At 42.4% G+C, this 15560-nt stretch overlaps 1 protein-coding gene across 1 annotated transcript in view; it reads right to left on the reverse strand.

The window, feature by feature from the left end:
* AFG3L2 (AFG3 like matrix AAA peptidase subunit 2) overlaps positions 1-973 on the reverse strand; it is a 47538-nt gene extending 46565 nt beyond the window's left edge. The window contains exon 1 of the mRNA XM_032875786.1: positions 691-973. Within this exon, the coding sequence (XP_032731677.1) occupies positions 691-807 (117 nt within the window). The 5' untranslated portion in view covers positions 808-973. The remainder of the gene's footprint in view (positions 1-690) is intronic.
* Positions 974-15560: the final 14587 nt, after the last annotated feature.

The raw sequence follows: 15560 nt of genomic DNA on the forward strand, positions 1-15560 counted from the left end.
CAGGCCTTCTTATACAACAAAAAGCACATTCTCTACTCTGAGGAGGTGATGGTATTAATAATCACAGTTAATATGTATTATCTACTATGTGCCAGACCCAGAATGGCAGCAACAGCCCTATTCTACAGATGGAGAAATGGAGGCTGAGAGAGGCTGAGTGGCTCACCTCCAAAACCTGTGCTTTCAGATCATGCTCACGTTGCCAACGCTTAAACACACGCACAACAGCTGCTACTTTCCAATACCATGAGAGCAGGTGAAAGAAAGGTAACCTATACTGGAGATACGACAGACAAGTTCCTTAACGTTTTCAGATCTCATCTGCTCTATCTGTAAAATGGGTTCGTCCTGAATGAAGTCAGAGGACCCTCCCGGATGATCTTTTTGAAGCTCCCTGACGCACAAGTATTTGATTCTATTTTCAAAAATCCAATTCTATACCCAGGCTTTGAGACGCACAGCGTGCTTACGGGAACCAGGGGATAAAATCGATCTGAAACACTGGGCGTCCTGGCACGGAACACGCAGCGCACGCGGCCTCATTCACGCGAGGAACCCGCCCCAGACGCCCGGACAGGCGCGAGCGCGCCCAGGGGCCGGTGACCTTGACGGCCTGCTCTCCAGGGCCGGAAGCAGGCCCGAGGGTCGAGCCGGGCCTGGGGCGGAGGGCGCTGGGCTCCCGGGACTCACCGTCCGGAGGCAGGAGCGTTCGGTGGGGTCCAGGCGGCCGCCAGGCACGAACAGTGGGGGCAGGCCGCGGGGCCAGCAGCCTCCCCGGCCCCACAGCCGCAGGCAGCGGTGCGCCATGGCCGCCGGCGCCGCCTGCTCGGGCCGGGGGCGCTGCGCAGGCGCGGCTCTGCGGCCGGACAGGCGGCGACGGACGGACTCGGGTCGCGGGAACCGGGTCGGGACAGCCAGCGAACCGCGCTGCGAGTCTCCGGCTCACAGGCGAGCCCACGCTCTCGACGCGCGCGTCTTCTCCCAGCTCCACCCCTCTCGGCGTGCTGACGTCAGCCGCAGAGCGGGCGCAGGGGTCTAGGGCCGGTCCTTCGGCGCCGGAGCTTCCTCGCTCCCCGAGCAGCGCGGTTGAAGAAGGAGGAGCTTGGAGGGCGACAGCGGGCAGTGGGCGGGGTGGGCGGGGAGGGCGGGTGTGGAAGTGGGCCTAGAGGGAGGAGCGTAGGGATGGTGGGCGGGGCGGAGGGCGGTACGATGGAGGCGGGACTGGAGGCGTGGCCGTAGGGCAGAAGAGGGAGCGAAGGCGAGGGCTGGAGGGCGGGGCCAGCTCGGACCTGTCAGGAGAGAGCCGCGAAGGCTACTGCAGCCCAAGACAAACGGATCTTTCCCTGTTTGGGCGCGAGGCCATTGTCGACATTTTGGGCATTCACACTCGGTGTGTCATTCGCGAAATATTTTATTGAGCTCCTAATCAGTGGCGGCATCGCCCAAGTGTCTGGAGATGCTAACACACATCCCTAACCCTAGGAGAGCAATGCAATTAATCACAAATCGGTGAGCTAAATGCAATCATAAAAGTGTTGAGACTGTGACATCTGGCTTGGATCCATCGGGAACCGTTTGAAAGAGAAATGATTCCCAGATGAACTCAATGGAACTGCACGCTGTTTCACACACCGTGACTGTGGAGGAGAGAGAAGACTTTGGAGCCAAGTTTTACATGTCACTGTTTTCTATTAGCTCGGCCAGTAGTATGTATGATATAAATGGTAGATGTTGCCGATGGGGAGGAAAAGGAAAGGCAGGAGATGAGGCTGAGGAGGAGTACGAAGGTGGCCTCAGAAATTTATTAACGTATGCACATAGGAAAAATCTGGAAGAACCGACACTGAAATAGCAATGAAATTTCTTACCTATCACAGTGGCAAAACCCAATATATTGACAACTCACTTTACTGGCAGGCGTTCTCAGAAATAACTGGTGGGCACAAAGAATGATGACAGCGTGTGGAAGGAAATTTGGCAATGTCTGCCTAAATGTCAAATGCATGTGTTCCTTAATCCGGATATTCCATTTATAGAAATGAACCCTAAAGACAGCTTGCACACGTATAAAATGCTGTGAGCACAAGGTTAATAATTACAGCATGGTTTGTAGTCACAATTTATTGGAAATAACTAGAATATTCATCTATAGGGGACTGTTTAAAACAATGGTAAATTCATACCATTATTAAAATTTTTTATTGAATGTTATTAACATACAATATCCTATTAGTTTCAAATGTACATGATAGTGAATTGATATTTTTATACATCATGAAATGATCCCCATTAATCTCATAACCATCTATCACCATACAAAGTTATTACAATATTACTGACTATATGCTCTATACGGTACATTATGTTTCCATGACTTATTTATTTCATAACTGGAAGTTTTTACCTCTTAATTCCCTTCACCTATTTCACCCACTCCCCCAACCCTTCCCTCTCTGGTAACCAATAGTTTGCTTCCTGCACCTATGAGTCTCTGTCTGCTTTGTTTTGTTTGTTTTTTTGATTCCACGTAGAAGTGAAATCTTCTCTGCCTTATTTTACTTGGCATAATACCCTCTAAGTTCATCCATGTTGTTGCAAATAGTTTTATATATATATATATATATATATATATATATATACACACACACACACACACACATAGGTATATATATATATACACATACATATATGTATGTATGTGCATATACGTACATAAAATATATGTATATATACATATATATGCATATATGTATATATTTATGTTATATATAAAAATATATATATTTATATGTATATAAATACACATCTGACACATCTTTATCCATTCATCTATCAATGCACACTTGATTTGCTTCTATATCTTAACTATTATAAATAATGCTGCAATGAATATATGGGTGCGTATATCTCTTCCAACTGGTATTTTGTTTTCTTTTGATAATACTTAGAAGTAGAATTGCTGGATCATATGGTATTTTTATTTTTTATTTTTATTTTATTTTTTTAAGATTTTATTCATTTGTCAGAGAGAGAGCGTGCACAAGCAGGGATAGTGGCAGGCAGAGGCAGAACCAGGCAGAAGGAGAACCAGGCTCCCTGCTGAGCAAGGAGCCTGATGTGGGACTCAATCCCAGGACACCGAGATCACGACCTGAGCCAAAGGCAGATGCTTAGCTGACTGAGCCACCCAGGGTCCCTGAACTGTCATGTTTTCATTTTCATTTGCTTCCATGTGATTTTTAATTTCTTCTTTGATTTCCTGGTTAATCCATTCATTCTTGAGTAGGATGTTCTTTTTTTAAAGATTTTTAAAAAATTATTTTTATTAAAAAAAATTATTTTTATTAACCTATAATGTATTATTTGCCCCAGGGGGATAGGTCTGTGAATCGTTAGGCTTACACATTTCACAGCACTCACCATAGCACATACCCTCCCCAATGTCCATAACCCAACCACCTTCTCCATACCCACCCCACCCCCAGCAACTCTCAGTTTGTTTTGTGAGATTAAGAGTTTCTTATGGTTTTTCTCCCTCCTGATCCCATCTTGTTTCATTTTTTCCTACCCTACCACCCAAACCTCCTACCCTACCTCTCAAATTCCTCATATCAGGGAGATCATATGAAGATTTTAATTATTTATTTGACAGAGAGAGAGTGAGCACAAGCATGGGGGGCAGCAGGCAGAGGGAGAGGGAAAAGCAGGCTTCCCACTGAGCAGGGAGCCTGATGTGGGGCTCCATCCCAGTACTCTGGGATCATGACTTGAGCCAAAGGCAGATGCTTAACCAACTGAGCCACACAGGCGCCCCTAGTAGGGCTCTTTATGTTCTTTAACTGCATATATTTGAAGTCTTTCCAATTTTTTTCTTGTGGCTGACTTCAAGTTTCATAGTATTGTGGTCTGAAAATATGCATGGTATGATTTCAACCTTTTTGTACTTATTGAGGCCTGACCTGTGACCCAGTATGTAACCTATTCTGGAGAATGTTCCATGTGCACTTGAAAAGAATGTGTATTCTTCTGCTTTAGGATGAAAAGTTCTGAGTGTATCTAGTAAGTATGTCATTCAAAGCCATTGTTTCCATGTTGATTTTCTGCTTAGGTGATCTGTCCATTGCTGTAAGGGGGATATACAAATCCCCTACTATTATTGCATTATTATAAATGCATTTCTTTATGTTTATTGTTAATTGATTTATATATTTGGGCTTTCAAGTTGGGGGCATAAATATTTACAATTGTAAATATTTACAATCATCTTGATGGCTAGACCCCTTAATATGAAGCCCTTCTTCATCTCTCATTATAGTCTTTTTTAAAAAAAATCTGGCTTGTCTGGGGGCATCTGGGTGGCTCAGTGGGTTAAAGCCTCTGCCTTTGGCTCTGGTCATGATCCCAGGGTCTTGGGATAGAGCCCCGCATTGGGCTCTCTGCTTGGCGTGGAGCCTGCTTCCCCTCCCCCCCCACCTACTTGTGATCTCTGTCTGTCAAATAAACAAATAAAAATCTTTCCTAAAAAATCTGGTTTGTCTGATATAAGTACGACTACCCTAGCTTTCTTTTGATGTCCATTAGCATGATAGAGCATTATCTATCCTCTCACTTTAAATCTGCAGGTGTCTTTAGGTCTAAAGTGTAAGCAGCATATAGATGGGTCTTTTTTTTTTTTAAATCCATTCTGATACCTTATGTCTTTTGATTGGGACACTTAGTCCATTTACATTCATAATAATTATTTATAGCTAAGAATGTAGTGCCATTGTATTGTCTGTAAAGTCACTGTTTCTGGAGATTTTCTGTGTTCCTTTCCAGACTTTGTGGATTTTGGGACTTTTTTTTTCTACTCAGAGAGTCTCCCTAAAAATTTCTTATGGGGTTGGTTTAGTGCTCCCAGACTTCTTTAGTTTTTGTTTGTCTGGAAAACTTTTTATTGCTCCTATTCTGACTGTCAGCCTCACTGGATAAAATCTTCTTGCTGCAAATTTTTTCCCATTCAGCACATTGAATATTTCTTGCCATTTTCTTCTAGCCTGCTACGTTTTTTTGGACAGATCTGCTGTGAACCTGATCCGTCTTCCCTTATAGGTTAAGGACTTTTTCCCTTGCTGATTTCAGGATTCTTTCCTTGTCCCTATTTTGTAAATTTGACTCTGATATGCCTTGGCAATGGTTGGCTTTTGTTGAATTAAATGGAGTTCTCTGTGCTTCTTGGATTTTGATGTCTATGTCCTTTCCTAGATTAGGAAAGTTTTCAGCTATAATTTGTTCAAAAAACCTGCCCCTTTTTTGCTCTCTTCATCTTTTGGGACTCCTATGATATGAACGTTATTATGTTTTTTTTTAAAGATTTTATTTATTTATTTGACAGAGATCACAAGTAGGCAGAGAGGCAGGCAGAGAGAGAGAGAGAGAGAGAGAGAGGAGGAAGCAGGCTCCCTGCCTAGCAGAGAGCCCTATGCAGGGCTCGATCCCAGGACCCCGAGATCATGACCTGAGCTGAAGGCAGAGGCTCAACCCACTGAGCCACCCAGGCGCCCCACGTTATTATGTTTTAATAAGTTGCTGAGTTCCCTAGGTCTACCTCTGTGGCCCATTACCTTTCTTTCCCTCTGCTTTACAGCTGTATTATTTTCCATAATTTTGTCTTCTGTATCACTGATTTGCCATTCTGCTTCATCCAGCCTCATTTTTATGGCCTCAGTTTGGGATTACATCACAGTTCATAGCATTTTTATTTTTGAACTCACTAGATTTTAGTTCTTTGATCTCTGCAGTAGCAGATTCTCCAATGTCTTCTATGCTTTTTTCAAGCCCAGCTAGAATCCTTATAATTGTTTTTTTAAATTCTAGTTCAGACATCTTACTTCTATCTGTATCGATTAAATCTCTGGCCATGAGTTCTACTTCCTGTTCTTTCTCTTGGGGTGAATTTCTCCATCTTATCATTTTGTCCAGAAAAGAATAGAAGAAAGAAAGAAAAAAAAAAACGCATAAAATAAGGAAAACAAAACAAAAAACTAGCTCATGGGTGTGTACTGACCTGCTTATTCAAAGAACCTATAACCCAAAATCATTTAAAAGAAAGAAAGAAAAAGAAAAAACCTGAAAATAAACAAAATATATATATACAAAGTATTTATATAGGGGCACCTAAATGGCTTAATTGGTTAAACGTCTGCCTTTGGCTCAGGTCAAGATCCCAAGGTCCTGGGATTGAGCCCTGCATTGGGCTTCTCTGTTCAGCGGGGAGCCTGCTTCTCCCTCTCCCTCCACTGCTCCCCCTGCTTGTGTTCTCTCTCTCTCTGTCAAATAAATAAATAAAATCTTTTTTAAAAAGTATGTATATAAAACTAAAATTTTTTTAAAAAATTATAAAAATTTTTAAAGGAATTGACAAAAATGAGAAAATACATGAAAACATAATAATAATAATAAAGAAAGAATAAAACTAAAAAGGAAGCTAGATCCTATTTTGCCTAAACCTGAAGCTTTGCAGCACTCTATGATTAGTAGACTTGGTATAAGCAAGGTGTTTCTGCTCATTTTCTAGGGGAGGGACCTGTCGTGTTGATTCTCAGTCTGACTTATTTCAGTGAAAATACACCTCCAGGGTGGGGGGTGGGGTGGGGCTTGGTGTAAGTGACTGTGGTCTCCACTAGGTGATGATGTTTGGCTCCCTGAAGGCTTTCAGTGCTGATGGGCAGGATCTCTAGCCTGGCAGTTGGAAGCTCATGGCCCCCACTCTTCAGTGACCCCTCACAGAAGAGCAGTCAATCACCCCACTTGTGTTCCCAGTTTTCATCTGAACCCTGTGTTTACCCAGTCTGTGTTCAAGCTTTTTAAATCTCAGGCATACTTCAAAACTCCAAATTTTAGAGACACCTGCAGCACAAACCCATGCTGTTCTGTGGGAGTGTCCGGCCACACTTCTGTGATTTGCTGGCCAGCCACAGGAAAGCAGTTGCATGGCTGCACAGCAGTTGGCAGTTTAGGGCAAAATAGAACAGAAACCTGGCATGAACACCCAATGCTTTCAGCCTGGAAACAGCACACTAGGGTGGCACCACCCACCTTCTTGCCACCCAGGCAATCCTCAGACCATGCTGTGACTCCAGGGATTCTACCCTGCTTTGCCACCTGAGCACCTTTAAGCCAAGCAAACCCCGATGACAGTGGATTTCTAAAAGTTCAGATTTTGTGCTCCACTGTTTATAATACTTTGCAGTAACCTCCATAAGCAAGCTTTCTTCCTGCTGCCATATCCACAGCTCTATTTCCTCCAAGTCAACCCTCCACACCTCCTACCTTCCAAAAGGTGATCACTTTTCTAACTTGTAGACTTGTAGTTTTTGTTCTCTCAGACCTCCGGTTGATATTTTGGCTGTTCAGAATGATTTGATAACTATCTAGCTGGGTTTGAGGGATGAGACAAGCTTAGGGTCCCCCCTACACCTCTGCCATCTTAACTCCTCCCCAGACAAAGACTCTAAACCAAAATACTCTTGAAGAGCTAAAGGAAAGCATGTACTAAGAATTGAAAAAAATCAGACAAACAGTGTATGAACAAATGTAGTATATCAGTAAAGATATTATAAAAAGGAGCTATATAGAAATTGTGGAGATAAATAGTACAATAACTGAAATGAAATTTTCACTAGGGTGGTTCAACATCACATTTGAGTAGAAGGAAGAATCTGTGAACTTGAATATAGGACAATTGAAATTCTGCAATCTGAGGAACCCATAGGAAAAAGAATGGAGAAAAATGAATAGAGTCTACTGGACCTGTGTGACACCATAAGTGGATAAAAAGCATGATCGGAGCCACAGAAGGAGAAAAAAGAAAGGGACAGAAAGAATATTTGAAGAAACAAGAGCCAAAAACTTCCAAATGTGGTGAAAGTCATGAATCTACAAATTCAAAAAACTCAACAAACTCCAAGTAGACTTTAAGACACTCTAGTGTATAATGAGATACATTATAATCAAGCCACTGAAACCAAAAACAAAAAGATAATCTTGAAAGCAACAAGGGAGAAGCAACTCATCCCATACAAGAGCTCATCAATAAGATAAGCAATTTCTCATCAGAAACCATGGAGGCTAGAAGGCAGGGGAATAATATATTTAAAGTACTGGAAGAAAAATGAGTATGTCAACCAAGAATTCTATATCTAGTAAAACTTCAGAAATGTAGGCAAAATTAAGTCATTCCAGAAAAACAAAAGCTGTGGGAGCTCATTTCCACTAGACCTGCCCTACGAAAATTGCTAAAGGAAATCTTTCAGGTTAAGATGAAAGGACACCAAACAGAAACTCAAACTATATGAAGAAATGAAGATCTCTAATATAGGTAAATAAATAGAAAAATGTAAAAGCAGGTATCATTGTATTTTTTTAAGATTTTATTTATTTATTTGACAGAGAGAGAGAGAGAGATCATAAGTAGGCAGAGAGTGAGGGGGAAGCAGGCTCCCTGCTGAGCAGAGAGCCCAGTGTGGGGCTCGATCCCAGGACCCTGGGATCATGACCTAAGCCGAAGGCAGAAGCTTAACCCACAGAGCCACCCAGGCACCCCTAAATAAATAAAATCTTAAAAAAAAAAAGAAAGACTGTTTGGAACTAGCATAAAGATGGACACATGGGATAGAATTGAGAATCCAGAAATAAACTTATACATCTATGGCCAGCTGATTTTGGCAAAGGTGCCAAGTCCATTCAATTAAAGAAAGAATAATCTCTTCAACAAATCTGGGACAACTGGATATCCATAGGCAAAAGAATGAGTTGGAACCCTACCTCACACCATCTACAGAAATTAACTCAAATGGATCACTGACCTAAGGTTGACAAATAGAACCATAAACCTTTGAGAAGAAAACATAAAATTCAATCCTTATTTACCTTTGACTTGGAATGGATTCTTAGGTATGACACCAAAAGCACAAGCAACGACAAAATAAGTTGAACTTTATCAACACTAAAAACTTCTGTAGTATCAAAGGTCATTAACAAGAAAGTGAAAGTATAACCTACAGAATGGGAGAAAATATTTGTAAATCATGTATCTGATAAGGGTTTAATATCCAGAATATATAGGTAATTCTTACAACTCAGTAGCAAAAGGACAAATAACCTAGTTTAAAAGTGGGCAAAGGATTTGAATAGATACTCCTGGAAAGAAAATACACAAATAGCCACTAAACTCATAAAAAGATGCTCAACATCATTAGTCACTGGGAAAATGCAAATTAAAACTACAGTGAAATACTACTTCACTCCTACTAGAATGGCTATAATAATTTTTTGAAAAAGTGAGAATGTGGAGAAACCAGAACCCTCGTATAATTGCTGCTAGGAAAGTAAAATGGTGCATTTGTTGTGGATAAGTTTGGCATTTGCTCAAAACGCTAAACATAGAATTACCAGACAACCCAGCAGTTCCCTTCCTAGGTATATACCCAACAGAACTGAAACAAGGATTCAAACATACTTGTATAGCAATGTTCATTGCAACATTGTCATAATAGCCCCAAAGCGAAAATAACCCAAGTGTTATGGATAAACAACATGTGGTAATATACAGATGATGAAATCCTATTCAGCCATAAACAGTAACAGAATTCTGATATATACCCCAACATGGATGAACTTTGAAAACATCATGCCAGGTGAAAGAATGCAGACGCCGAAAACCATATAGTATACGAACCCACTTATATGAAATGTTCAGACTGGGCAAATCTAAAATAACAGAAGCAGATTAGTGGTTACCTAAGACTGATGAGGGGAGGGAGAGATGGGGGGGCAATAGCAATAGCTCAAGGGTATGTGTTTCTTTTTGGGGTGACAAAAATGTCCTAAGATGGTTGTGATGTTTGCGTCACCGCCCATCAAATGGACTGAAACCATTGATTTATACACTTTAAATGAGTGAATTATATGTTATGTTAATTAAATCTTGTTAAAGCTTTTTACTGGGCAAGCGATTTAGATAGACATGCCTCCAAAGAAGATAGATGGATGGCCAACAAGCACCGTAAAAAATGCTCAACGTCATTAGCCATTGGAGAAAGTCAAATCGGAACCAAGCTGAGATTTCAATTCACATTGTAGGATGTCTGCAATAAAAAGAGATAGTGGGTGTTGATGAGTGGGTGGAGAAATCAGAAACCTCATCCTGGTGAGATAGTAAAAGTGTGCAATTGCTTTGGAAACTCGTTTCTCAAAAGGTTAAACATACAATTACCATGTAACCCAGCATGTCCACACTTAAGTGTAAACCCAAGAGAAATGAAAACATATGTCAATTGAGAAATGAAAACATATGTCTATATGAAAACATATAGACATTAGTTCATAGTTGCATTAGTTATAGTAGACAAAAATGAAAGCAACCTAAATGTCCATTAACTTATGAATGGATAGGGGCACCTGGGTGGCTCAGTGGTTTAAGCCTCTACCTTCGGCTCAGGTCATGGTCTCAGGGTCCTGGGATCGAGCCCCGCATCGGGCTCTCTGCTCAGCAGGGAGCCTGCTTCCCTCTCTCTCTCTGCCTGCCTCTCTGTCTACTTGTGATCTCTGTCTGTCAAATAAATAGATAAAATCTTTTAAAAAGAACAAATAAAACTCATAAATATAAAAAGTTCAGGATAAAATTTTTTTCAATCAGTATATAAAGTCACGAAATGAACCATAAAATGTCTCTGAACTTCTTATTCTTACTGCTTAAAGCTAACTCTCTAAAAGTTCTTTTTCTGTGTGTGTTTGTCTACATATTTTATACGTATTTACAAGCATATAAAATGTTCTTTTACATGAATAAGATCATACCTAATGCACCTTGGTTTTTTAACATATATTTTGTATGTTAATAACATTCAGTTCCACCCCATTCTTGGATCAGTTCCATTGTATTCTGTGGTAAATGGAGAACTGGTTTTAATAGGGTTGTTCAGACTCCTCTCAATTATTTAGTACTGCAGATGCTACAGTGAACATTCTTATTGATGTATCTATAATCCATATCCATATCTATATAGCTATATGCCAGTATCTATTCAGAAGATGATTTCCTAGCAGAGAGATTGCCTGGTAAATACTATTTTTAAAAAATCATTTACAAGTGTTTTGGGACGAAGACCTGGAGACCGTTCATGCAGAGCAGTATGCATATTTTACCACTAGGTGGCAGGAGAGGTCTATTAATCTCTGAGAAGAGCGTGCAGTGTGCGTTTCGAAAACTTGCTAAAACAACCTAGAGACACAATAATATCTCCTAGATGATAATGAATAAAAGAAGGAATCATGACATCGACTCAAGTTATATCAGTGCAAGTTTCATGAATGATAACAGCAGGACATTTAGAATCTTTCTAATCACCACTTTACTTGATAATGATGAAATATTTTTCCTTTTTTGTTTTTTTTTTAAGATTTTATTTATTTATTTGACAGACAGAGATGACAAGTAGGCAGAGAGGCAGGCAGAGAGAGAGAGAGAGAGAGAAAGAGGAGGAAGCAGGCTCCCTGCGGAGCAGAGAGCCCGATGCGGGGCTCGATTCCAGGAAGCTGGGATCATGACCTGAGACGAAGGCAGAGGCTTTAACCCACTGAGCCACCCAGGCGCCCCGATTTGTTTTTCTTTTTTAAAGTAGACTCCATGCCCAAAGTGGGGCTTGAGCGACTCCTGGGTGGCTCAGTCGTTAAGCGTCTGCCTTCAGTTCTCGTCATGATCCCAGGGTTCTCAGATCAAACCCCGCATCGGGCTCCTTGTTAGGCAGGAAGCCTGCTTCTCCCTCTCCCACTTGTCCTGCTTATGTTCCTTCTCTCGCTGTGTCTCTCTCTGTTGAATAAATACATAAAATCTTTAAAAAACAAACAAACACACAACAACAACAACAAAAACAAAGTGGAGCTTGAACTCACCACCCTGAGATCAAGAGTCACATGTTCCATGGACTGATTCAGCCAGTTGCCCCAATAATGATGAAGTATTTTTCCAAAAGTGTTGGCCACTATAGTATATGCAAATCTAAAGTTCCCAGAATTTTCCCAGTCATGTATTCTTAACTGTTTTGCACACCGCCCCCTTAGTCATAAGCCATCTTTTGCAATGCCAGCAGGCTTAATGGGAAGGGGGTTTGCATGCTGGGAAGGAAATAGTATCTTCTGTTTCTAGTGAAAAACTATGGAAGCTGTGTGGGATAAAGGGCCCAGGAGCAGGAAAAAGGAACACAATTTAAGCTATATATCGGAGGGACTTACTTCAGAAATTGTATGTGGGCTTTGAGAAAAGGAATTAATTATATAATAGAAGCACATACCATAGAAATTTAAAGGTCATGGATATATACTCTGTGTTAGGAATGTGCTAGAATATCTCGACTGTGTTGAGGTTCGGGATAGTTCTCAATTTAGTTAGAGAACATGTTTTTGGATCCCAGTAATATTCTATACGTAGGATCTTAGAAGATCTAGAGGCATGGCCCTCTGCCATCTGACAACACAGCAGTGTGACATCTCTGTAAAGCCAGTCTTTACTGTCACTGTATTTGAGTGTCAATTAAACATCCGAGCCTAATGAGCAGTGGGTGATGTATGGAACTGCTAAACCACTCACCGTATCGTACTCCTAAAACTAATATAACTCCGTATGTTAACTAACTGTCATTAAGGTATAAACTTACAAAAAAAATCACAGCCTAGGTTTTGTTATTATCCTGGGATCATGGCAAACGGGAAAGAAACAGCTCCAAAAATTCTTCAAAATTTCCTAGCTACTGGTAGATTGATTTTCTTTCCACGTTAAAAAACTGTTCTGCCACAGGAGTTTTCAAACTTACTTATTTTTAGCCTCAGACTCTTGTAAAAATGAAATTTTGACACAAGATCTCAATATATAGGATCCAAACTGATGAAATGGAAGGTAGGTCTCGCAGTTGAAAACCTCTCAGAAAGGGGCCCGGAGGGCTTCTGGGAACACTGGACTGCGTGGCTCCTCCAGTGCTTCCTGCAGGTGGAGCCCCCCCCCCACCGACCCGCCCCGTGGCCAGGCCACTCCCAGGTTCATGACTGCCTCTGAGTGGCCCTGACTCACTGAACAAGCAATTATCCAGTGCTTACTGTTTGCCAGGTCCTGGGACGGATCCTGGATACACAGAAATGAGTAAGGCTGCGTCCTCATCCTTGAAGAGCTCACAGTCACGTGGAGGACTCCTTTCCACACTTCGGGGAGCCTTATATCTGCCTGGGCTGCTCATCAAAAAATGCTTATTTCTAGGTCTCCCCCCAAGAAATGTCAATTGAAAAGGTAAGAGGTGGAGCCCAGAAATCTTCCAGCTTAATAAGCATCAATCCAGTGGGAGAGGCAGAAACACAAACAGAGAGAGTCATCGTGTAACAGCGAGTTGAGAGTGATGGCGGAGGCGTGCAGGGGCAGTCACGGGAGGGCCTGGGAGTGCAGAGAGTCCCGGGGGGAGAGGAGATCAAACATAGCTTTGGAGGGGGTGCAACATAGACTCACGACACGAGAGTGACGTCTGGGTTTGGGGATGGCACCATTTTGAGGGGCTGGCTGAGCAGCTGTGAGATCAGCCAGGGGGCCAGTAGAATAATCCAGAAGAGAGGTGATGAAGGGCTGGGCTGGGTCCGTGGTGGCAGGTGGTAATCCAATACCAGCAACTGGAATAGCAGATACTTGTTACCGCCCACTAGTCACTGTGCTAAAGGACTTGCCCTATAGTTTCATTTAATTCTCACAAATCCTACAGTGTAGCTACTGCTAGTAACCCTATTTCATAGATCATGACATGGACATTTGGAAAAGTCATACAATTCGCCAGAACAGGCACCTAGGTTTCTTTGCAAACCTATGCCTTCAACTACAACTATTAAATCACACTGGCTCTTAAAGCATATAGAATAATGAATGGATTAACACAATCTGTAAGAGGTAAGTTCTAAAGGACCTGATGATTGGTTGGAGGTAGTGGGTAAGGGATGACTCTAGCTTGGGGCACCCGGGTGATACCATGACCCTGGACAGTGAATTCTGGAAAGGAATTTGCCTACGGTTGGAAGATGCTTGGGCTATGATGAGTTTGAGCTACGGACCTAGAGAATATCGCCTGGGTAGCTGGATAGATGGGTGTGAGGCTTGGGGTTGAAATGAGATCGAGATACAGGTTTGGGAGTGAGTAGAAACCATGAAACTCAGTGAGTACACTCAGGGAGAAAGTGTAGAGTGAGAAGAATAGAAGAACCCAGAGGGGGAGGAGGAATCTGCAAAAAAAGACCGAGAAGGAATTTGACATAGCAATGAGATGTCACTGGAGTCAAGGTAGCAGAGTTTCAAGGAGACAACTGCTTAGTAGTTCAAGTGCACTAGGCAGGTCTAGGATGGGGGGCTGACCAATGGCCAGTGCATTGGAAAATGTGATGGCTTCTGGTGACCCTAAGGAGAAGAGCCCGTCACAGCATGTGGATTATAATGAGCACTAACAAAGCAGAAAGAGCAAACGTGAATCTTAAAGACTGAGAGGCGAAGTGGGGAGAACAATTTCCTGCTACTTACAGGGGAGTGTGGCAGCTGGAGGATAAGTTTCAAGGGCTTTACACGTGCAGCTTGGGCATTTACCACCATCAACTTCTAGGATGGCACGTGTCCTTTATCCTTTCCCTTGTTGCTTCAGTAAACACACAAGTGACCTTGGCTTCCAAGCCAAAAAAATGTGGAAGAGACATTTCAACCAAAGATAAAGGTGAGGGGTGATGTTTGCCCCTAAATCCCCCATTCCTTGGGAATCTCTCCTGCGTTCCCACGGCTGCTGTGAGAGCAAGCAATCCAGGTTTGCATTGCTGTGGGAGGTCAGTCAACAGTGGAATCTGTCATCCCATCTTTGCCTGATGATTCCTGGGGAAACAACTGGTGCTTGGCTTAACCCACTAACACATGCCAAGTCGTTCTTTTCACTGGCACCTTTCCAGTTCTACAGAACTCATAAAACTAAAAGGACAACAAGGAGCTGTTGGGTGGCCCTGGATCAGACTCATGTGTCACCTGGCCGTGTGATCACATCCGACACACCTGCCGGCGTCTGTCCTGGCTGCTTCATAGAGCGCCGGGCCTCCTCCTGCTAAGTGTCCAGGAACTGCCTCGGGACGTAGTGGGTCTGCCCAGCACCCTCCTAAGCTAGCCTCCATCTCTGCTCGAATATTCCTATGGAACAAAACATTGTTTCATTCCACATTTATTTATTTATTTTTTTAAAGTTTCTATTTATTTGAGAGAGAGAGAGAGCATGCACAAGCTGGGTGAGGTGGGGGAGGGGCAGAAGGAGAGAGAGAAGGAGACTCCCCGCTAACCAGGGAGCTCCACACAGTGCTTGGATACCAGGACCCTAAGATCATGACCTGAGCTGAAGGCAGATGCTTACCGACTGGGCCACCCAGGTGTCCCTCATTTCACATTTTATTAAAAATAACAAATCTTTGCCTATTTAAGAGGAGGGTGATTGGGAATTGCTCCTCTGCTTTCTGCAAACCCCAAGCAA

The sequence above is a fragment of the Lontra canadensis genome, unplaced genomic scaffold, assembly GCF_010015895.1.
Source record: "Lontra canadensis isolate GAN:19392208 unplaced genomic scaffold, GSC_riverotter_1.0 scaffold57, whole genome shotgun sequence".
Taxonomy (NCBI): Eukaryota; Metazoa; Chordata; class Mammalia; order Carnivora; family Mustelidae; genus Lontra; species Lontra canadensis.